At 46.0% G+C, this 24684-nt stretch overlaps 1 protein-coding gene and 1 long non-coding RNA gene across 2 annotated transcripts; one reads left to right on the top strand and one right to left on the bottom strand.

Moving 5' to 3' along the window:
• Positions 1-1652: 1652 nt before the first annotated feature.
• NXF1 (nuclear RNA export factor 1) lies at positions 1653-19869 on the bottom strand. Its single transcript, XM_080984647.1, has 21 exons — positions 19619-19869; positions 18061-18274; positions 16668-16809; positions 13579-13662; positions 12484-12588; positions 11992-12072; positions 11568-11637; positions 11328-11416; positions 10751-10858; positions 10541-10650; positions 7995-8031; positions 7834-7902; positions 7548-7603; positions 6666-6773; positions 6009-6067; positions 5442-5557; positions 4873-4915; positions 4676-4748; positions 3323-3505; positions 3105-3165; positions 1653-2483 (listed from the first exon to the last, which is right to left on the bottom strand). The coding sequence occupies exons 1-21, from the start codon at positions 19647-19649 to the stop codon at positions 2445-2447; spliced, it is 1878 nt and encodes a 625-aa protein (XP_080840773.1). The 5' UTR covers positions 19650-19869; the 3' UTR covers positions 1653-2444.
• Positions 19870-20015: 146 nt separating this feature from the next.
• LOC308465185 lies at positions 20016-24431 on the top strand. Its single transcript, XR_013980329.1, has 2 exons — positions 20016-21219; positions 21588-24431. It is a non-coding gene; the product is annotated as an uncharacterized lncRNA (long non-coding RNA).
• Positions 24432-24684: the final 253 nt, after the last annotated feature.

Below are 24684 nucleotides of genomic sequence, written 5' to 3'. Positions count from 1 at the left end.
TTTCATCTTGTTCAGCTTAAAACCTGCTACTTGCCCAAATTCTTGAATCAATTCCAATACCCTTTTTGTGCTAGATTCTGGTTCCTGTAGAGTCAATACTAGATCATCAGCAAATGCTTTCAATTTATACTGTTTAACTCCCACTTGTATACCTTTAATCTCTCGGTCCTTTCTTATCATGTTTAGCAAAACCTCAAGGACCGATATAAAAAGCAGTGGAGAAATTGGGCAACCTTGTCGTGTCCCTTTCTCAGTCTTGAACTCTTCTGTCACTACATTATTTACAATTAATTTTGCCTTTTGTTCTGAGTAAATTGCACCTATACCATTCTCAAAACCTTGGCCTACCCCCATCCCCTGTAGATTCTTCTTCATAAAGCTCCAAGAAATGTTGTCAAAGGCTTTCTCCGCGTCCACAAATATCAAAACAGTCTTAGTATTAATATTCACTTGAAGTTTTTCTAAGATATTAATTATATTCCTCATCCATAAAGCCCGCTTGATCTTTATGGATTTCTTCTACTAACACCTTTTTTAGTCTTTTAGCCAAAATGTCTGCAAAAATTTTATAATCCACATTTAGCAGCGATATGGGGCGGTAGTTTTTGAGCTGCATCTTTTCAGTCTCTGTTTTCAGTATAAGTGTAATGTAAGCTTCCTTCCACGACTCTGGTGCCTTTCTTCCTTCCAATATTTCATTACAGACTTCCTTCAATGGTTGTATTAACCAATCTTTCAAAGATCTGTAGTATCTTGAAGTCAAACCATCTGGTCCTGGAGATTTACCTAATTGCATGTTCTGGATAGCCCCTTCCACCTCCTGGTCTGTTATTTTATAGTTCAACATTAGTTGTTTTTCCTGTGAGATTTTGTGTAGTCCATTTATATTCAAAAATCAATCAATGTCCATTTCTTTCCGCTTCTCCTGTGTATAGAGTTGTTTAAAATACCTCTGGAAACACTTCCTAATTTATTTTCTGTTGCTCAGAGGGTAGGACCCAAACTGACAGGTTCAAATTACAATAGGATTTAGACTAAAAAAAATTGTATCTAAATTTTGTTTAAACAATGAAAATAAAATAATTTTTTTTAAAAAGGATTTAGACTAAAAGTTGATAGCTATCTATCAGGGTTGTTGTAGCAGTGGATTCCCTGCACTGATAAAGGGTTTGGACTTGAGTTGTGAGTCCCCTTCCAACTAATTCTGGTCACCTAAGCACAATTCAGTGTTGGATAACACCCTTCTCCATCACAGTCTTAAAAAATAAAGCTTCGTCCAAGGCTCCTGGGTCATTGAGTGACGTCTCTGTCTATAACACGGAGCAGGGGATCTTGCAGATCTCCAGGGCTGCAAGAGGAGCCATCTTCCACAGGGGAGAAATAAAAGTTAACATAACCTTGCTCTCCTTTTCAGAGGAAGCAGGATAAACGCAGGTCAGGAGGCCAAAGCATTAGGACTTCCCTACACACACTTCTTTTTAAAGTAATAAGATGTGAAAGATGGGAAGATATTCTTATTTACATAATTTGTACATTTGACAGAACTTCCACAATCATAAGTCGTGCATGGCCAAAACGGAAAAAGAAATCCACATAGTAAAAGGAAGTGATCTTATCTCTAGTTTAGAACACCATCACATGAATGCACAGCATGGTTTTAATAACAATTTTACTAAACACAGTGTTTTCAAGAACTACAGGCAGAAAAGAAACACGGAAGCTACAGCTTGCTAGGTGTGCAGACCCCAAAGCTTCTTCTCATTTAAGCAGTGAGTGACAGCAAATCCGACGTCCTGCAAGGGCTGTGCTTCAGAGGCCATCCATCCATACAGGGTCTCACATACCTAAAGTCCTCTAAAGCAACCTAGAACTAGGAAACCCACTCCCTCTGGCACCATCAGGATGATCAATTGTGCCTCAAAGGACACAGGGGTGGTGCTGCTGCCGCCGCTGCCTTTTAGGAGGTTTACCATTCCCCCTGCCCTCTAGGGATATAACCCTTGTTGCATGTTGGGAACTACTGACTACTTCTTACTCTAGGCACATAGAAGACTCAACTCCCAAGTCGGTAGCAGCGGGGGGCGGGGTATGCTAAAAATCAGCTTTTCAAATTAAAAGGGAGGCGGGAGAACCCAAAAATGATCCAAGTGCCTTTCCTCCAGATTTCCATGGTCGTCAGTGTCTGTTAGAAAATCAGTGTACACAGCAATTCTTCACGCCATCTGCCGCTGCAGGCAGGAGGTGCTGCCTCTTCCACAAGGGCCTGTTTTCACTGCTTTTGCCCACAGTCCAATGGCAACACGGACAGGTGCAGCTTTCACAGTCACAACAGGGTAGGAGTCTCTTTAATTTACATAGTGAAACTTTCATTTATTTACAAAACAAGAACCCAAAGGATAAAACGCTGCTTGGCTGGCTTTGGTAAGGGCAATGGTGGCAAACGCTCAGTTGATGAAAGCCACTTCTGGGATCTTCCCCTCAGCCTAGAAGAGAAAAGAAGAGAAAAGGAAGAGAAAAGAAGAGAAAAGGAAGAGTAAGAAGTTAACAAAAACCACCTCTCTTCCATGTCTGGTTCTAACAAGGAGACAAACAAACATGAAGCTGTCAACAGAACCCAGGGGTTTTCCCCAGGCTCACAGGGTTGTGATAAAAAGGTTTTCCCAAATCCGGACTTGACTCCTCTTCCAAAGGTCAGTTAAGAGGCCAGTAAGGGGACAAAATATTCTAAGGACAGTCACCCGTCCAAAGGCAAAGTCTGCTACATATCAGCTTCTCATTACTGCACTATGGATGAAAAGCAAAAGAGCAAAAACCAACAGCAATGGTTTCTGGATGCTCTCGCTTCAAATAACTCCGAATACACACATCAAGGCATATTACATAGGGGGATGGCTTTCCTTGCAAACTTCCTCTGGGGGGAAACATGACCCTCAAATACGGCACATCAGACCCTGAGAATGAAGGAAAAGGCACCCAGGCTTCTCCCCTGTAACAGAACTGCAGTGCAGTGCAAATCCACCCCAGCCATCACTTTCTGACTCCAGTTCTTAAGCCTGGCAGCAGGTTCTGGTGGTCTCACTCTAGAAAGGCACCAGGGCACTCACCTTGAGCTGGGTAAAAACCTGGGCCGCATGAGCATAGTTCCAATCATTGTCCAAGAGGCACCTGGGCAAGGGTAGGGAGAGATGATAAAGTCATGAGACAGCAGCCTAACCTAATCTCATTTTGCAACCGCTTTTCCCTCCCTGCCCCCCACCCTAATCTCAAGACCACCTCCCACTCCTTTTTCCCAACTGCCAGCCCCCAGCAACTCCAGACTCACTTCTGAGACCACTCAAGATTCATGCCCGACTGCAGTGAGAAATTCTGCAGCATTTCCTGCTGCTCTGCCGTGAGCGTGGGCACCGGGCTGGAGGAGGGCGTGGGCGCTGGCATGACGAAAGCTTTGCGGATTTCCTTGTTGGTGGCCTTACGAATGAATAGCTGATCATTCACAATGCACAGCCTGCAGAGGAGGGGAAAAGAGCCAGGAGTGGTTAATGAATGGGCTGCAAGCCTACACCCAACATAAGGATGGCCCCTTTTGCCTTCTACCCTTTCAGTCTGAGACCTGACTATTCCTGGCCACCCCTCTGATGGCAAGAAGAGGTTAGGATCTGCTAATGCATACACAGAGCCTCCTACAGCTTGCTTGCTTGTATCTCTTGCCAAGCACTGCAGGATGCTCCCATAAATAAAGGAGCAACAGCTAGACACTATACTTGCATCTGCCTTCACCAAGGAGAGAAGGTCGCCATATTCTAACAGTAGCAAAAAGCGCGGCAAATATTAAAAGTGCATCTAGCCAATGTTCAGCAAAATGGGTCCTGAAGTCAGAGAAAAAAATGGGACACACCAGCATGATGTTTTCTTTGAACCGTGCTCCCACTGTTCTTGTGGAAAGTCAACTACAGCAAAAAGGAATTGTCGCTAGATTCGACAAGTGGCAATCAACCTATCTTGATGGCCTGGCTTTTAAAACTGTGCTGCAAGGAACCACTTTAAATTTTACTGAGAATATATACTTTGGAACACTGTAACTGTTAAGTAAGGCATGACTAATCTGTCATCCCCCCTGCTTCTAAACATTAACGTGCTTTCTGAAAATGCCAAAATCAATGCTAGCCCCACATCTTTTGCAAGAATTGTGACACACGAAGCTGCCTCACACCAAGTCAGACTGTTGGGTCTAGCTCAGTATTGCCTGCACTGACTGGCAGCAGCTCTCCAGGGTTTCAGGTGATAATTTTTCCCGGCCCTACCTGGAGATACTGGGGACTAAGTCTAGGACCTTCTGCATGCAAAGCAGATGCTCTAGTACTGAGCTAGGGCCCTTCCCCAACCAGCGCCAGGCTGTCCCCTAGAAATTGGCCAGTGGTTCACCAGTACAGATATAAATCACTGGGAGAAATCAGATTGCTCCTCCATAAGCTGGCCAATCCCCCAATGCCTCCAGCACATGGGCTGTTTTTAAAAGCCTTTGACATTCCCAGCTCCTGACAGACATGGCTGCTAAGGCTCTGTCTCTCATCCCCCTATAAATATTTCATCATCCTCCCAATACCTTCCCCTTTCAGAGACACACCTGTCTTGCAATCCCTGGATTTGTCAATGCCCTGAAGCTCATAGCCCTTACCCATTATTGCCAGCAGGCACAACGATGAACACACGGGTGAAAGCGCGCACTGAGTCGCGACACTTGCCATCCACTGTAGAATTTAGAAAGAAAGCGCAGGTTAGAGTTTTCAAGAAGGGGCACTGGGTGCTGCAAGTGTTCTGGCTTTCCCACTGTTCAGGATGTGTCACAAAGCAGCCTTTTAACAGCACACTCACCCTCCTTGAAGACCCCATTGACGGTGAAAGACAGGAGCGTGTTCTGCAATGAGAAAAGAAGGGTCTCAAGGCCAAAGAGATTGTGGCAGCAACCCACACAGATGTTATATACATCGTTTAACATCAAGATGTATACCCCACCTTTCTGTTATGAAATACTCACAGCCGCTTACAAGATAAATACACAGCAATAGAAACAATTACAATCATGCCAACTGAAAACAGGCTAAAAGGACTGAAACAGTAGCAGCATAAAAAGAGATCGATGGATGGTTTTCCTGGAAGTAAATTGCCTTTGTTTTATTGAAAAGTGAGCAGCAATAGCGGGGTATGTACTTATTGGGGGGGGGGAATAATACTTTGTTCCAGATTCCAAGATTTCCAGCTGAACAACACATATTTTGACCCTGCATAGAGGGAGCAATTTTTCTCAACTCCCATCGGCTACCAGGGGCAAGTCAAATTTCCAGCCAACCAACAACCCATCCCTCATCTTTCCTGTTGCCCACTGACCTCACCTACTCCTTGAAAGGTGGTAAGTGCTTGGCCAGTTCCTTCTCCCGACTCACCGTTTGGGCACAGACGTCCACAATAAAGGAGTTGATGTCATGCTGAGTCTTCGGGAGCTCGCTAAGGAAGGCCACAACATTTAGCTTTGTGTGCTTGAGGAGCCTGAAGCGCATGGCTGGGGGCAGAAAGAGCAGAGGGCAGGTCAATTACTACCTTCACTGAACTAAACCCAAAGTGGAGAAACCAGCAGCAGATACGTGTGGGGGGGGGGGGGACAATCCACTAATGTAGGAGCGTCTGCCCCAACCCTAAAAAATAAACAAATCACTGCTCTTGTTCCAAAACAGCCAACCAATACAGTTTATTCACTTTAATCAGGGGCTTTTCTGTTATCCTCTTCCACAACTGGACTGCTACGAATGAAGGGCTTCAGTGCGGATTTGAGCATTGTCCCAAATCCTTTCACCATTGCACCTCCCCTCTTTTGTGCATTGGGATCCCAACCTCCGCAGCAGAATCACTGTGCAGGGCCCGTCTCCCATGAAACACTTCTGATTACACACTGTCCTTAAAAGAGTCTGTAGCCTTGTACGCCCACCCCACCCCTGCCACTGGTCATTACTTACTGGGATCCTTAAGCTTCTTCACATTCCTGCTGTTCTTGAAGTATTCAGCCAGAGTGCTCCTGAAGACAAAACAAGAACATAAACGCCTACCCATTTCCCCAGGTCTTTCTTTACATAGCAGGAGGTGTATACTTGGCTGCAGTAGGCAAAATGTTGGATTTGGAGGCAGAGTGCTGAGGGTTAAATCCCAAGCTGGCTCCAAAGTAAAGCAAGCAGCTCCATGTACTTTCAACTTAGTCTCTCTCTTGGTATGAGGATTTTTTAAAAAGCAAGCTGTGGAAGCACCACAAATCCCTGCCCTCTGAACAGTCTAGTTAGATTTATTGAACACCAAATCTTCTTCCCAATCAACACAATGCAACCAAATGTATGGCATCTTACAAAAAGATTTCATGTTTGCAAAGCGTGAAATACTTGAATGGGAGGCATGTGCAAGATCCACACACAGCTCTCTGAATCTCCTTGTGACTAATACAAGCAACTCTTGTTTACTTAGTATAGGTTGCAAAATACCCCACATCTTGGCACAGAAACTTTGGAGAGGGTGCACACAGCCTGTCTCACACCATGTCACCCCAAAACCAAAGCACAGTGTAGTAGGGCAACGTGCAGTCCTCTCCCATGGCAAGGGAACAAATGTCAGAAGTGTAAACTTACCTGGAATGGTTGTGTAGTGAGAAGGGGATGCTCAGGGAGCAGCAGGCTCCATCGTGGTAGGCATCCAATAACCCTTGCCGGTCCCCAGAATCATAGACAGTGTAGTATCTGTGGGAAAATACAAACATTGCTAAAGAAACAGCCAGAATAGAAGAGAGGCTTTAGCCACTTTATTATTTCTATTACGTTATTTCCATTGTATTGGGTAAAAAGGTAAAGGTAAAGGACCCCTGACAGTTAAGTCCAGTCGCGAATGACTCTTGGGTTGCAGTGCTCATCTCACTTTACTGGCGGAGGGAGCTGACGTTTGTCCACAGACAGTTTTTCCGGGTCATGTGGCCAGCATGACTAAGCCGCCTCTGGCGAAACCAGAGCAGCGTACAGAAACACCGTTTACCTTCCCGCCAGAGCGGCACCTATTTATCTACTTGCACTTTGATGTGCTTTTGAACTGCTAGGTTGGCAGGAGCTGGGACTGAGCAACGGGAGTTCACCCCGTTGCGGAGATTCGAACTGCTGACCTTGCGATCGGCAGGCCCTAGGCTCAGTGGGTTATACCATAGCGCCACTTGCGTTCCTATTTTATGGGGTACTGTGCCTCAATAAACCCTTTTGCTTCTTTCAATTACAGTACTGTCAGTGATCCTTTTTGCTAGCCAAGTTTTAAACACTGGAATGCAATTTCAAACCCTGGTTTTCAAATGCCAGCCAGCATCATTACCACTACCCTCTTCCCAGGAACTAACTTAAAACTTAAGATGTTTACCCTCTCTTTTTTTTCTCCAGCTCCCCTTTTTGTGTGTGCCAAAACCCCCAGGTTATAAACTTGTTGGCAGGGGCTCTGGTTTTCTTTAACGTACAAGACCTTGCAACTCTACTTACTGTTGCAGAAATCGCAGGATCAACACTTTTAAGTCTTCAGAGCAAAAATAGCTTCCCTGAGTGGGGAGAGTCAAAGAGAGAAGCCGGGTGTTAATCTGTTCCCCTCCATTCCTCCCAAACACCAAGCAAAATCTACCCAGTACCCACTCAGCACCAGCCCTAAGGCATCCTATGCCACAGCCCACACCGAGCAATGGGACTGAAGCAAGGGCTCGAAAGGCGCCAGCTTTCTCAGGGCAACAGCAACACAGGCCCTCTCCCCTGCCCCTTCCAAGCATTTCTGTACCTTAGTAGGGGGAAGCGTGGTAGGTGCTTCGAGATCAAAAGCAATAGGAGGGGGGAGTTCATGGCCGTCCTGTGATGGGAGAGGCAGAAGGGTAAGGCAACAGTACTGTCAGATACAAAAGCTGGCTCAGAATCCACCTGGAATTTGAACAATTCACTCACCAGCCTCAGCAGCTTTGGAAACCGTTCGCGGATGGCGCTGTCAGAAAGGGGAAAAGGAGTGAATGAAAGAGCTTTGTGCCCCAAGAGCACTGCCCTCCCCCCACCCGTGACCTACCTGGGTGGTCCCCACCTTCTGCTACCACCATCTTCCTACCTCAGCCAGTGCTACCTGAACTACATCCTGTTGTGGCCTCTACCCACCCTGGCCACTGGCCATCATTCTCTAAAGCATTCTTTAAAACCAAGATGGGCAGTCTTGCAAAAAGAAGTTGCCTCAACTGCTGTCAGGAGGTGGAGAGTTATCAATTTGTTATCCTGGGCCAAACAGATGCCCACCAAATTATATAGGCTGCCCACTGGTGATTCAGAACCCTCACCACACCTCACTTCCTGGATTCTGAATTACAGAGCAACAACCAGCTCCCCAACTGGAAGAACTTAGGAGACAGGTCCCACAAGTTTCATTCCACGCATCTGGGCTTTCTTAGGAGCATGGAGAAACACCACAAAATGGTGGCATTACCAGAATCTTTTAACAAAAGCCCCCCGCCCAAGGCTCTCAAACTGTATGTTTCTTTGGAAGCCTAAGAAATTTACACGTACAAGCATTTTAAACAAAGGTAGAACGTGTACAAAATCAGGGACGGGTTGCTAAAGCTGCACGTGGAACCGTATTAGGCTCTGCATCTTCCGTTAGCCACGGAAGAAGCAACACGAATGGGGTTAAAAGGATTGTACTGCTTATGCTGGATTAGAGAACTACTGCAATCCAGTTTAAAGAGACATCTGATTATATTTGACATTTCCCACCCTGCGTATTAAAATCTGACTCAAGTCTCACCTAGGAGAAAATGCTGAGTCAGCTTTCCTTTAATATTGCCAGACAATTTAAGGGAAAAGTTGATCAATTTTATTATTATGGTTCTGTCACTTGATACCATACAAGGGCGAGTGACAGTTAGCCAACTTCAAAAAATTAGTAGGTAGCAGAACACAGTCTTTAAAGTAAAATGCTCTGGTACTGTTCCCGTGGTAGTTTTACACATGCACACGGGTGCGAGAGGCAGAAGTCTCCAAAGCCATGCTACTCAAAGTCTCCCTCTGCACTTACCTGAGTGTGTACTCACCCGCATGGCTCAATTTATAGGAGGAGCGCTCCACTGAGGCCAGAGGGCAGGGGCAGGGAAGGGAAAGTAGGGGAATGGACAAGAATTCCCACTGGTCATGGAGATGCCTGAGCCAACTTCCTGGCACCCAACTTAAAACAGCTTTGGGAGAGTTCCTGCATCAAGGCCCAAATCTAATTAATGACCATGGAAGATGCGGGTGGGGGAGGGAGAAGCAGAGGGACGCCAGAGTGATGGAAACAAAGAAAAAAAGGCCTGGAAACTCCTCCCTACTGATGCACAGCCTCATCCATCCTCCACACTGCCCCTCTTGACGCTCCAACCCTGCAGAGATACAGATGCCTTGGCCACACAAACAGGACTTCCAAGTGCACAACTGAGGGAGCAAGAGTTTTACTTGCAAGAAGCTTGTCACTTCAGTCTGCTGCTGCTGCTGCTGCTCCACCCAGAGTCAGCACCATCGTCACTCCCAGATCATCAAGAAGCAAAAGTCTCCCCATTAGAAACGGCGCAGAGGCTGTCCAAAAGCTACTCGCCGACGACAAGCCTGTGAAGGAGGGTTCTGGTGCCTTGTGTTTGCCAACTTCCCCGGAGGCGGGCGGAAGGGCTCCGTTTGGCCACTGTGCGACTGTGCCTGTCTTAGGTTGTTCCTTCCGCAAGGAATCTTACCCGTCACTGGCTAACCAGCCATCTGTGAGAGCCAAACGCACCAGGGGCACCCCAGGATTTAGCAGCTTAGCTTCAATTCTCCAAAAGAAAGACTTCCACGTGCCTCTGTGCAATATGGTACTTCCAGGTACAGCATCGGGGAGCCACAATATATAAATATAGAAGCAGGCAAGGCCACGAGCAAGGTGGCTCAGCATGGCAGGCTCAAAGGAGGGTGGCAGTGCACAAGGGGAACTTGAGAGGATGGAAAAGGCTGCGCATCCTGAGGTCCTAGAGCCCCGGGGGCAGAGAAAAGCAAGTGACGTGCGCAGAGCGGATAGTGGAAGGCAGACAGAAAAGCGGGGGAGGGGGAAAGGAAGATTTCACAAGGAAGGGAAGCAAGGCTGGGGTGGCTGGGAGGTGCGATATGGCAGATCATCCACAAAAGCAAATTTCAGCTAATAAATGTAGTAATATCAATATGGGGTGGGGGAGGAGACGGGGCTGGGCAGTGCTCCAATCTGGCTGAAATAAAACCATTATCACAAGAATCACAACTCAGGATCCAGGAATGGGATGCAGCATCTTCAGAGATTTGGCTGCAGCCGAGGCAGATGGTGCTATGGGGTCAAAATAACCAAGCTGGCACCCCTAGGAGGGCAAAATACGCCTTTTGGCAAGAAACATCTTAATCATGCCCTGAATGCCCTCTGGGTAGGTGGAGGTACACCCTTCCAGGACATCTTAGGCAGCCCCAGGGCTACTGCTCACCTGATGTAGGTAGACTGGTCACGGAAGCTATCACACAACAGGTTGCCATCCAGCCATAGTTCTTCCAGCTTCAAGTCTTTTAACCTGTCCAAGTCACGGTCTGTCTTCAACTGAAGAGAGCCAGGAGGGAAAGAAAGAGAGCATAGTGAAGAGAGTGAAGATTTTACCCAATGGAAGATTCAGGCTGAGCTAGTGAGCATCCAGCCCTACCTGGTTAGAAGACAAATTGAGGATCTTCAGGTTGGGAGCCTTCTGGGGCAGCTCAGCCATATCATCCAGGCGATAGAGCTTGTTGTCACTCAAGTTCAGAGAAAGGAGCTGCAAGGACAGATGGGGGGGGGGATTTGTGAGGTGTGAGTGAGAGATGTGCTTTTTGCCACCAAGTCACCTCAAGACAGTTTTTGGTTTTTTTTAAAAAAAAACCTCATTAAAAAATAAATTAAACTACAGTAAGATTTCTTTATTTCTTTATTTACATTCGTATACTGCCCTCCATCTGTAGATCAGGACAGTTCACAACATAAAAATAGAAGATAAGACACAAAATACACGATAAATACAAGAACAAATAAACAAAAAACACAAACCCAATACCGCCACCCCTTCTGGGATGTTTGGTGTATGGTTTGTAATTACGGACCACTTACTTACAAGGGTCCATATTCATTTGAGGGCAAGCTGAAATCTTTTCAGCATGAAATTTCAGAGAAATCACCAATCCCCGAGTGCACCAAGGCAAGAAAAAGGCTGGGTTGAAGAGAGGGAAAGGGAGAGAGAAATGGATGACCTCAGGAATGTTCTCCTGGATGATCCGCAGCACAGCTAGCATGCAGCTTCGGCGACTCAACACCATGTCAATGTTCTGGGCCACCAGATCTGGGGAGTTAAAAAATAGCATGAATCTCACTTCACTGCCAGCTGGAATCTGCAACAGAAACCCACCTCCGCCCCTGAAGCTGGAACCAGAGTTCTAGGTGTGTAGAAGAACAGCAGTCCCAACAGTGAAAAGGTGGGTACAGTGTCCTACCTGGATCTGTGTGAAGGTTCTTTAGATCCAAGGCCTGCTGGGAACCATCATATCTTTTACTCATGCAAAGCTGGAAGGAGAGAGAAAATTTCCATTAGATAGATAAGGCCTCAGACAGGCTTATTCCTGCCTGCTTAAGGGGAAGAACAGAATTTCAGTACCCGAAGCAAAAGAAAAAACCAAACCAAAGTTAGGAAGAGATTGTACAATACTCACAACCTGAACAGGGACTTGTTTTCCCACTAAAGACAGATGGCATCTCCCATTCCAACTTGCTAACCACTTGAGACAGTTTAAAATCAAGGATCATTGTCAGGTTCCCAAAGAGAAAAACACCAGACACAAACCACTTCTGGGAATGCAGGGCAGACTGGCAAGTGGATGGCAAGAAAATAGTACTGAAGTTCTGGCACATTCCACTCACCTTCAGCTGCTCAATCTCCTCTGGTTTCAATTCACGCTGGACAGATGTTGGTGGACTGCATGGGTTTAAAAGTATCACAACCTGAAAGAAATACCAGTTGGAGATTGGATGGGTGCAGGTTAATCCCTGCCCAGGCTTCTTAATGTATGTAGAGAGGACTGGAGAACAAGACCTTGCAGGTGGGCTGGATCCTAAGCTCCCCCACTCCCCTTTGAGCCACTCTGGCCGATGGGCGAGGTTGACCATCTCTCAATTACCTGACCTCACAACTTCAAAGGAAATAATTAAGAGTGCACTCCTGATTCTTTCCTTTCTTCCTTTGCAGGCACTGCTTGAATCTAAGCTGTGTCAGCAAAGGACGATCACATGAGGCAGGTCAGAGCTATAACTGATCAAGCAACCTCACTAGTCTGGGCATAGCTAATCGCCCTCCAACCTCATGTATTCCCCCCCCCCACTAGCCCCAGGCCCACAGAGGAAGAACAAACCAACCTTGTAGCCATCTGGGGCAACAATCTTTCGAGACACCTGTTTGAGGGCGTTGGCTGCAGAGGCATCTTCCACATAGAACACTACCCGATTATTGGCATAGTGTAGCTGTGGCAAGAGGGGAAAAGGTCTTGGTGTGAGACAGAGCTCATTCTTCTTTAATTAGAAAAAAAAAGGAGCTGATCTTCATAATTAATAAAGACGATACAACATGGAAGGTGCCTTGTAATGCCTCTGGGCACAGCTTTGAGTGACCAGAAGGTGCAGGGCTTGGATCTTTTAAGCTTCCCCATCACCAACACGTTCTGCTAATGCCAGACTCATGCCACCCCTAGTCTCCGCATTCCTTCATGATATTTTTATTTCACTAGCACCAGCATTTCCAAAACTGCTGAATTACACAGTAAGTTTTTTCCTAGATTAAAATTGAAGGCACAATTCACTCAGATGCTCAAAAATGACTAACATTTTATTGATTGGTTCTGGGGGGGGGGAGAGAGCAGTACCTCTCCCTTCAATTGCAGAGAAGTACAATAAATGCCTCCTGGCATCCTGCTCAGGTGGTTAAGGCCTATAGAAGCAACTGGGTATTCTAAGCAATGGTGGTGACTCAGGGATTCCCCTGTACCCGTCAGCTGCAGCATGGGATGCTAGTGTATAGAGCTTGAATTATGGGAGAAAGTTGAGGAACTTCACACAAGCTCCATTCCTTGACTCCTCTTTTCCCCAGTTCTAACCAAACATTCTTGCTTGGCATTTCTAAAAAACAGTAGCTAAGTTTTCTGAGCAGAATCAATACTGGGCACACCCAAGGAAACGCAGCCCCTGCCCAGCACCTTATAATCTGAGTATTGCTGGTGCAACTTCTATCAGAATACCATTGGCAATTTACTAACTGGGGTGGGGGCAAGATCAAATCAATGCCACATACAACCTCCTGATCCAAATGACAATGGGTGCTGGATGCATCTGACATGGCGGTTTCAAGGAACACCCCAGCTCCTATTGCAGCACACAATTTGGGAATCACAAGACTGTCAATTCTGTAAAACAGAAAGGAAAATTCTTGCCCAGGGAACATGTGTATGCCTCTCTTACCTCCACAGGAGTGAAGGGAACGCTGCACAAATTCTGAATGGCATTAATCAGCCAGGCCTTTTCATATTTCCTTCCATAGGGAATCTGAGGGGGAGAAAAGCAAAAAAGCCAATCAAGGCAAGAAGCAGAACCATACCAAAGCTTTGATGTGGTAATAATATCCAGCTCTCAAGTCCATTTGCCAATTGGTAGGTTGGGGACATTTTTCACTGCATCAGTGGGGAAGGAAGAAAAGCTTTTGGCTAATCTGGAAATGTGAAACCTGGGAGGCACCCATTTTGTAAGCTATGGGATAAAAAATGCTACAATTCAGCTGGAAAGAGAACAACGGGAGATGTTTCTAGGCATAGGTGAAATGGGAGCAGCAAGATTTTGACTTCCAGTTTAGGAAAGTGCAAAGGCTATGGAACTGGAAGTCCATTGTGGATGACTGAAGGGCTTTGGCTAGGGATGCACAAATCAGCCTATTTCCATTCTGTGTCCGTTTCCATGTCAATCATACGCCCATCCCTTCCCGTTTTTTTGTGGATAAAGGTAACACAAAAAGTTGTATGTAGATTGTGTATAAAGTGTGTACATTCTTCCCCTAAAATATGTTTATTACTTTCAATGCTTTTTCCTGCTTAACAAAAATGAATTGTGTATGCATCATCCCCCACAAAAAGATTCACATGTTTGAACCAAAACTGTGGAGCAAAATTTGGAGAAATATGTTATCTTATTGACAGCTAAGTCTGGGATCAGCAAATGAGGTAAGTTCGCTTTAAAATGCAGACTGCACAAATTTCTCCTCTATTCCTAGCTCTGGCCTATCACCCTCTGACATCTCCTCAAATCGGCTCTCTAGCAAAACCAGCTGACCCAGGCATATACACTGAATGGCTGGACTGGGCATGTTGGGAGAAATAAATCAGATGTAAAAGCCTGCAGCTGGAGAATCAGCTCAGGAAAAGATTTGAAAAGATGTCTAGATCCAGTGGTTGATGACTTTCACTGAAGTTCCTAATCCCATTAAGCTATATTTAGCATCAACTGTACACAAGGGCAAAACCCGTGAGTACAAACAGTCTCTGGATACATTTCAATATGTGCAACTCAAGGACGTGGACTGTTGGAGAAGTGAGACCTGACTGCTCAATCCCTGCTCCTCCTGGCTCATAAAACCTGCCAGTGAGGAGATGCAAATGCCTTGTCACAAGATAGTACTGTTCCACCAAGTACAGAGGGTAGTGCTAAGATATTTAAAGGCGGGGTTCCTTCTTAATCCCCCACATACTGGATAATTTCTGGCCAGTTTCCAACTTGGGCAAAAAGAGGGAGCTCACCCCTCCTGGTTTGTTCTCCTGAGCCTCTCTGCAGCTTTCAGTAGCATCAACCTTCTGAACAATCTGGGTGAGATGGGACTTTGAGACATAAGTTTGTGGTGGCTCTAGTCCTTCTTAGGGCAACAGTTTCAAAAAATGGTGCCATGTGAATCCTATCTGATGCCCTTGTTGATGGTCAATTGCATCTCTTGGGGTTCCATCTCATTTCCCATGCTATTAAACATCTACATGGAACCATTGGGGGAGGTATTCTGCAGTTTGGAGGATCTGTGTCACCAACACCTCTTCCATGGAGGTTTTTAAACAGAGGTTGGATGGCTATCTATCATGGATGTTTTAGCTGAGATTCCTGCACTGCAGGGGGCTGGACTAGATGACCCTTGGGGTCCCTTCTAACTCTATGATTCTATGAACATGCTGATGAGACTAACTCTCTCATTTCCATCTAAATCCCCCCAAAACCTGTTCAAGTTCAGAATCAGTGTGCAGTGTTGCTAATGGCCTGGATGCTGGTGAAGAACTTGGTTCATTTAAAATCAGGGAATGGGGATTCGTGCTGTCTTGGATGGAATTGCACTTCTTCTGAAGCCTTGGGTTTGCAGTTTGGGCGTACATGCAAGGACATGACCTAAGGGCCTTCTCTAATGTCATTTCACAGTCACACAATCTTTTTTATGTAACTATCCTTTGGCCCGTCAAGCTGACTTTTCTTTTTAAAAAAAATCATGACTAGTCTTATTATGTTTGTGGCCTCAATTTGTATCTTTGATAGGTTTTATCTGCTCTATTTACTTATTGGTTTTAAAATGTGTTATTGTAGTATTATTACTGGGTGGAATCTACTGAAGTTCTATTTATTGTACCCTACTGAAATGAATGGGCCTAAGTTAGTCATGTTGGTTAATTTCAATGTGTCTACTCTGAGCAGGAATAACATTTGATACAGCCCACTGTTAGCTTTCTTGGGTGTTATATGCATAAAGGCAAGATAGAAACTGGAGTAATAAATGCATTTAATCTCCACCCCCAAATACACAGTGTTAAGAGGCTTGGTTGTCAAAGTCAAACCATAGTGCTGCTTGTTTCTTTTATACAAGAAGGCAGCATTCTCTCAACTCCAATCCTGTGAGGTTTAGCTATTTCCCCTCCCAAACCACATGGACTGCAAAGCTACCATGTAGGGAAGGACTGACCTGCAGATTACCAGCAGAACTGAAACTGGGAAGCTCCCTTTCTACCCTGCTTAACAATGTTCTCATGCCTAACTCAAAAAGTGGTAGCTCCTTGTGTTTTCAGCACACTCAAGTCTGAAAATTATTCAGGTAAACCATCTGCTCTGTTAAACAATTAACAATGAATTGACACAAAGATTGGACTGATTGTTTCAGATCAAAGTGTGCATGAGAGCTAACCTCACCTCTACAGCTCTTTTCTGCCCACTTCTCCTTTTCTTTCTCCTCATGCTTCTGGAACATTCAATATTCAGTCCTCACCTCCTACCTTGGCCTCATTGCCTCTGGTCTGCTGTTTTCTCAGTCCCCTGCTTGGCCTGTTCTTCTTAGCTTAGGAGGGCATTTTGCCAGCCCCACCCTCCCCTTTAGAATCTAAACAGTTTAGCCAATGGCACGCAGCATTGCTTAGGAACTGAATAAGCAAGAGTCCGTCAAAACAGCAACTCTACAGGAACAGAGCACCTCTGCCAACAACAGCCAGGGGTCCTTCAAGCTCTGCTTCCAAATCCCTCCCCTCCCCCATGTGACTTACTGTAACCTTGAACCAGCTCCTCTTGGGGGCATTGCTTCTGGGGCCAAGCCGCTCTAGGGTACTCAGATTCTGTCTCACTGTGAGGCTTATATTGCTTAGACCTCCCCGATCCCGATCTCTGTTTGGACGACCGTAAGGAGTGCTGAGGAGTAGAAAACAAGATTTCAGTATGGAGTGTAGCAGAGTGTCAAATTAAGATATGAGAAACCTTGCCCAGAAAGGAGTCTGGATCAAACACTCAAATTATTCTACTTCGCTGGTTTGTTTCTATGGACAAAGCAGTAATAAAAAGCATTTGGTCCCCCCCCCCCAAAAAAAATGTTACAGAACTAATCAGACATTTAAATGGTAATTATACCCGCAACTTAACTTTACTCAATGAACTAGGTAACTTGTGATTCTAGCCCTTTTTCCAAACGATGAATACATTCAATTATCGGTTCCCTGATTATTATTATTATTTACTTCACAGATTCTTCATCTGGTTGCAGCCAGTTAAGTGCTATGCTGAGGAATGATTCAGATGACCTCAATTTTCCATCTTTGTAGGTGCAGGAAATGTGCACAGAGTCCCTCCCCACAGCAGAGAACCTGTACCTGGTTAGGCAAGAAAGGTTCACATCCCTTCAAAGAGCTCCACCTTCTATGCTTTTTTTTAAACTAGGGTGTGTGAGGGCCTGTAAACTAGAGCATTAAAAACAGAGCAGGTCACAGGCTTTTACCATTCTGATCTTCGTTAATACCAGCTCCTTGACCTTATTCACATCCTGCCTTTAACCAAGTGATGCCCTAAGAAATGGTCCCCTTATTTTTCCTAGACTTGCTACAAAAACCTTTCTATGGGGTTGGCTGGAGATCTTATGAAATTCACACACTTAAATGGTTCACTAGCAAAAAAACAAAAAACAAACAAACAAAAAAACACTTTTTAAAAAGTGTCCTTAATAGGGAACATCTATTCTTTTTGAGAATTACACTTTTCGCCCCAGTGTACTTCCGAAGAAAAAGGAATGAATATTCTCTTTGCTGAAAACTATATATCCAGTACAGGATTCAAAAGTGCTTCAGACCTTACAGGAAAATGGTGGTGAAGTGTCATTCTGCACATAAGGTGGTTCTTCCCCCCGCCCCCACTTAGGGTTGTATCCAACTAAGTTCCACTCAGAGTAGACCCACTGAAACCAATGGACTTAAATTAGCAGTATCCATTGATTTCATTGGGCCTACACTGAGTGGAACTTAGCTGATACAACTCATAATGCCTATCTTATTACAGTCTTCTGATATAAGTCGCTGTTCCCATTTGACAGATGGGGTAACCGAGGCTGAGCAACAGCAGCATGCCTACAAACTAAAGTATGTTTATGTCCACCCAAGAGAACACTTTACTTACTAGCGGGATCGCAGCACATCATGAGGGTCACTCATGAGAACATCTCCATCCTCCTCTTCAAGTCGGCTACGAGGACTGGGGCCAGCGCTGCTCCAGTTCCGCGGGTGATGGTTCATCTCACTGTACATCTTTCCTCGGAAGGGGCCTCGACCTTTTCGCCTCCTCCCTGGGAAGCCCCTGTTGCCACCACCTCCACCCACACGGTCATCATGTTCTATGTAAGGGCAAAAAACTGAAGTGTCAGAAGGCTGTCAAGCAAAGTATTCAGAGAAACAATCACACCAGGTAAGTCTCAAAAAGCAAACTAGAGCAGGGATAGCCAACACGACACCTTCCAGACATTGTTGGATTCCAGTTCTCATCATCCCTGAACCACTGACCATGCTGACTGGTGCTGAAGGGAGCTGCATTCCCAACAATGTCTGCAGAACACCACACTGACTACCCTTGGGCCATCAATTGCCTTCTTCTACACTCTGTGCTCCCTACAAAATTCAGCAAGGTGCCCTCATGCTTCTGAGTTCTCCACAGACAACTTGAGAATATCATGAACTAGGACACACCTTCCCATTCACTGCCTCTTAACAAGTCTCCATTCCCTATCCACCACCACCATTGCCTCCCTTCAGCTTCCCCCAAGGACCTGAAATAGTGGGATTCCTGTCTCCGTGCTCTTTAACTCTATCCAAATATTCTTCTTAGTTATCCCTCTCCAAGGAGCTGCCCCTGCCACTCTGCTTCATTTTTGTACAAAATCAGGTTCTCCTACCCCTGTCAGTGATACATGTGTGTGTGTGTCACACTGACAGTACTATAGACACAAAAAGAGCTGACTCTCAAGCCTTCAAGCTCCTTATCCTTTTATCAAAAAGGAACCTCTACCCCGCCTAAGGTTCCCCATAACACCTTCCTCCATACCCCCCTCGCCCCCCCCAAGAGCCACTGTCTTCACCTCCTCTCTCCTTCGGCCCTAGAGCATTCCCTGCCTTAATTGCCCCCACCCTCCTGCTCCTCCCCCCTCCCATCCCGGCCCACTGTCCACAAACCCGACCCACCCTTCCTCGTCTTCCATCCCTCCTTCCACAGGACTGCCAGTGGCCCACATAGTCGCCCCCCCCAAAAAAAGGTTCCTGACTCCCTAGAGCAGGGGTGCCAACTTGAATAAAATATGGGGGGGGGGAGGGACGGACAGGTAAGCCATGCCTCACACAATCGATCACGAGGCGCACACGCGCCGTGTGAATGACATTGCCCATCAATTTCGGGGGGAGGGGGGCGTTAGCGGGAGGCGGACCCTTCAAGTATCTCATTGGGGGAGCCGAAGGGACCTCGGCCCCTAGGAGTTGGCTCGTGCCCTAGAACAGCTCTCCAGGCGCTGCCGGGCTCCTCGCTAGCGACGCGGGCCGGGACCCGGAGGCGCAACACGTTGGGCTACCCGTGTCTTTAAAGTACCCTCTCGGCTTCGGCCCGGTTCCCACCCCTCACGCCAGCGAAGACCCCCCCTGACCTGACCCCCCCCCGCTGCTCAAGAGCCCCCCGCCCCCGTCCCTCTCCTCACCGCTGTAGCCTCCTTTTCCTCCGTCGGCCATCGAGGGAAGCGGCCCTGAGGGAGCGTCGGCGCTTCCTCGAGAGCAGGATGAGGCCGAGAGAGAGGCAAGGACTCGGACAGGTACAGGCACCTCGCCTCTCGCTCGAATAGCAGCAGTAGCAGCAAGAATGACGGCGGCGATGATAAATCCGCTCTCGAGTCGGTTGGAAAGCCAAGCCAGTTGCTCCCTCTGCTCTTTCCCTCACGAAGTATTTTTCATCCAACTGAGGGGGGCCCCACGCGCCGCAGTGCGCATGCCCGAAACGGACGCGCTCCCGCCCTCCGGTGATTATAGTACGCGAGCACGTCAGGCGCGCCCTCAACGCTCGGCTTTGTGACCATAGAGGTGCCGCGGCTAGAGCTTTCCGCATCCGGAGTTCTACTTCCGGCTCGTTTAAAAGGAGAAGGAAGACGACTCCTTCGGTTCACCCTTTTACCTACAGTCGCGGAGAGAGGGAGCGGCGCTCGTCGTAGGGATGAATGGAGGAATCTCATTTTTTTTTTGGCGCGCAGCTGTGGTTGGGCAGCAGCTACCGAGCAAACAGGGCTGGGGCAAAGATAAAACACAAACGGGAGGCCCCTGCGCTTTTACGCTCCTGTGAAACGTCTGTGGTTGTTTTGTTGAGTTTTTCGAGATTGTAAAAGGCATGCCAATGTAAAATGTAGGCTGGAGGGAGAGAATATCTTCGAACAGCAGTGTAGTCCGGGAGGAAGCAGAAAGCAGCTTGGGATCTGCTGCCCTGGGTGCTTGATTTATTATTTATTTATTTATATTATTTATTAGTTAAGACTTAGAGCTCACATTTCCTTCAATATGGAGCCCAAGGCAGCTTACAGAAATGACATGCATGTCTCTGTGTATGATATATCAAAAGGATATACGGATAAACTATAAAATCACCTATAGAGTTCCATGATGTGCAGAGTAAAAGAGAAGAATAAAAAATAGTTTCGCCAAACACATGGTGAATAAAAGGTGTGGTGGTGGGACTTTCCTTGTTCCTTAAAACTACCCACTGTGGGGGTTGCATTTCCCCAAAGGAAGGAGCTCCAGAGTCCGGAAACCACTACAGGAAATACCCTGTCATATGCCCCTGAACATTTTATTTATTTGTTTTATTGTTTTAAAATTGTAAACTGCCTTGGCTGCCTTGGTAGAAAGGCAGTATATAAATCCAATAAACAAACAAAATAAAATAAATCCTATCATCCCTATTGGCCACACTGGCTGAGGGTGATGGGACCTGAGTGTTGACCTGAGAGTTCCAACATCTGGGTGGGAGCACTGCATTGGCTACTCAATATATAGAAAGGTGTTCTTGTAGGTATCGAGAGTCCCAGATAGTTTAGGGCTTTACAGTGGTACCTCTAGTTACGAACATAATTCATTCTGGAGGTCCGTTCTTAACCTGAAACTTATTAACTAGAGGTGTGCTTTCGCTAATGGGGCCTCTTGCAGCCACTGTGCCGCCGGCACACAATTTCCGTTCTCATCCTGGGGCAAAGTTCTCAACTCGAGGTAACTCTTCCTGGTTAATGGAGTTTGTAACCTGAGGAGTTTGTAACTTGATGTATCACTGTACAGTGGTGCCCCGCAAGACGAATGCCTCGCAAGACGGAAAACCCGCTAGACGAAAGGGTTTTCCGTTTTTGAGTTGCTTCGCAGGACGAATTTCCCTATGGGCTTGCTTCGCAAGACGAAAATGTCTTGCGAGTCTAGAGATTTTTTTCCCGCTTTCACCCCCCTTTATCTAATCTGCTAAGCCTTTAATAGCCTTTAATAGCCTTTTAGCAGCTAATCCCCTAAGCCTTTAAGCCTTTAATAGCCGCTAAACCGCTAATAGCGCTAATCCGTTAAGCCGCTAATAGGGTTGCTTCGCAAGACGAAAAAACCGCTAGACGAAGACTCTCGCGGAACGGATTAATTTCGTCTTGCGAGGCACCACTGTATATGGCTTGTATCAGGAGTGAGGAACCTATGGCTCTACAAATGATGTTGGGAGTACAACTTGCATCAACTTTGGCCATTGTCCATATAGCCTGAGGGTTGGGTGTCCAACAACAGCAGCAGAACCATAGGTACCCCACTCCTACACAAATAAAAGTGCATATAGCTCAACAAGGGTTTCTGACTTTTAAAAAGAACAATGAATCTGCACACACACACCCCCCTTGCCTGTGGGACTTGTTCAGTCTAAAGCCTCCATCCTGGAACTGAGCCTCATGACCACATCAGCAGCCTAATTTTTGTACTTTTTATGCTCTTTGTTTCTGCTGATGGACCTCTGGGCTTTAGCAAAAAAAAAAAGCAAATCCCACATGCTTAAATGATGCCAACCCCTGCTGTAATTCTCTTTGAGTATTGCATATTTTCCCACAAAACAATTCCTAAAGTTGCAAAAAAGTTCAGTTTACTGAAACGCCCACACCCTGGCTCCTTCCCAAGCCAAATCCCACACTCACGTTGCATACAGAAGCCTCATGCTCCACTGACTTGCATGGAGATGCACTGTTTTGCAAAAATAATACATTTTTGCACAAAGGAAAGAGCAGGGATTTCAATCTTTGCTGCTACTTTTTGTTGTTTGGGAACAGGGAGGCATCTGCTACCTAATCCTAGATACCATTAAAATATTGGATCTCCAAATAAATAGGGTCTGTTCAAATCAGAAATTCAAGGAGTGCCTCTTATCAAAGCATTTTGTACCTATGCCCAAATCTTGGGTTCTTCACTGTTTTCTGTGTATCTCTCACTTCCATCTCAGCAAAGTGAGAGATCTAAGGAACTAGAAGTGGAGGCCTGTGTGTTAAACTAGCCATCACGGATGCCTCTGAACTGGCTGCTAGGAAGCCTATAGTATTATTACTGTTTGTTCTAGGGTTGTACTGTACTTCCAAACACACTTTCAAGGACGTAATCTCCATTTAGCTCAGTGAAGCTTACTGCTGGCCCAAATCCAAATCAGCTAGCTTGCAAAATGAACCTATAAATTCTACATCAATGAATAAAAATGTATTCATGGCCTTACATGACCAGAGAACCAGAAAAGGGAGATCCGCAATGTACACTACACATTTTCTGAACCTGAAGCTCAGAATGAATATTTGCTGGGTAAGCTTGAAGTCTCTGAAGAACAGCAGCAAAAACTGCAAGCAGACCTTGAACAAATTATGAAGAGGGCACCTTCATAGGCCAGTGAATCTGGCAGCATGGATGAGCTGTAGGGTCAACATTTGAATTAGCAAGAAATCTTAACTGAGTCTGAGGATGTACACCAGTAGGCAAAATCTGCCACAGCTCTAAAAATGGCACAAACTGAAGAGGAGAGATGGTGAGTTTGAGTTAACATTAGGTACTCTGTTAGGTTGGCAAACGTTAAAAGCAAATTGACAGTGTCATAGAAAATTGATTATCTGTGATTCATTCTTGCAGCAAGAGCCATACAGTGGGGTAGCTGGCTGCGGCTATTGTCTAGTTTATAGTATATGCCTGATCCTAAGAGTTAAATTTAGTTCCAATATTGCCTACTACAGCAGATGATTTTTTATTTATTTATTGTACTTTTATTGCATTTTCTTTTGTATTCATATTCCGTTTGCTGCTTTGGGGGCCTCTGAGTTAAAAGGAAACATGTAAAAGAGGCATAAAAATAATGTAAATCTGCCTCTGGCAGCATGGCCAATGCTCAGGGATGATGAAGTTTGTAATCCAGCAGCATCTAGAATGCTAAAAGTTCCCTATATTTTTGCATTGTAGATTTTAAGTGAAAAGCAGGCCAATAAAGATCGCAGTGGTGTAACTCTTACTGCAGTGGTACCTCAGGTTAAGTACCTAATTCGTTCCAGAGGTCCGTTCTTAACCTGAAACTGTTCTTAACCTGAAGCACCACTTTAGCTAATGGGGCCTCCTGCTGCCACTGCGCTGCCGGAGTACGATTTCTGTTCTCATCCTGAAGCAAAGTTCTTAACCCGAGGTACTATTTCTGGGTTAGCGGAGTCTGTAACCTGAAGCGTATGTAACCTGAAGCGTATGTAACCCGAGGTACCACTGTACTTTCATCTGTGGTGAGGTTTATCCAACACACATCCTCTTGAGTCTTTCACAAGAGCCACCCATCAATCAGGACTATGAGCAATTCGTAGTGCCCACCTGCTGCCTAAAGACAAAACTGAAAATGTTCTCTCCCTCCCATGCTGAGCTTATCTTTGTGCCTTTAAAAAAACCCACAGTACTTTGTTTCTAAAGTGAGAATTGCTCTTGTAGCAAGAGCATTCTCCTTCGCTTAGATAGGGAAGAGCTGTGTATGGGGTGGTTATTTAAGGTGTACCTGTAGGAATTGCACTCGCCCCATGCTCAGAAGTTATGACTTCACATCGCTCAGTGGTGACTGCAGGCACAAAGCAAAGCCCTGGCTCTGCATCTAGGTCCCTACACCCCGGGGTGAGGAAGGGATTACACAGCTTCTCCCAGCAGGATGGCAAATTGATGTTTCCAAGGCCTTACCTTACATAGTCTTAAGTTGGAGACTCATAAAATCATGACCTAATTTCCACCCACCTGGAGCTCCCAGTCAAAGCTGCAATATTTTCCGGCCTGCTATTGATGTTCTGTCATGCTTTCTCTCTCCGCTTCCGCCCACCAATATAACTCAAGGATCCTGTGTAGATTGGCCTGCAGCAACACTGTCTAGTTCAGGCACGTCCAACAGGTAGATCGTGATCTACTGGTAGATGACCGGATGTCTGTGGAAGATCACTGGTAGATCCTGGCAGCTCTCCCCCCCCCAAAAAAAGCTTAGGCTCCCCCCAAAAAAGCTCAACAAATTTGATCAGAACCCTCCAAAAACGGGGCTAGATCACTGCCAGTTTTTAATTCTGAAAGTAGATCACAATCTCTTGGGAGTTGGCCACACCTGGTAGTTCAAGGGTAACAAACAGCCCTCCAGATATTGCTGTATGGACAACTCCCATCATCCCTGACATTTGGCCTCACTGGCTGGGGCAGAGGGGAGCCCAATATCTGGAGGGTGGGTCGA

Source organism: Podarcis pityusensis, assembly GCF_964106645.2.
Source record: "Podarcis pityusensis genome assembly, chromosome: 16".
NCBI lineage: Eukaryota > Metazoa > Chordata > Lepidosauria > Squamata > Lacertidae > Podarcis > Podarcis pityusensis.
Note: the sequence above shows the minus strand (reverse complement) of the source record. Positions and strands in the feature narration are given on the sequence as shown.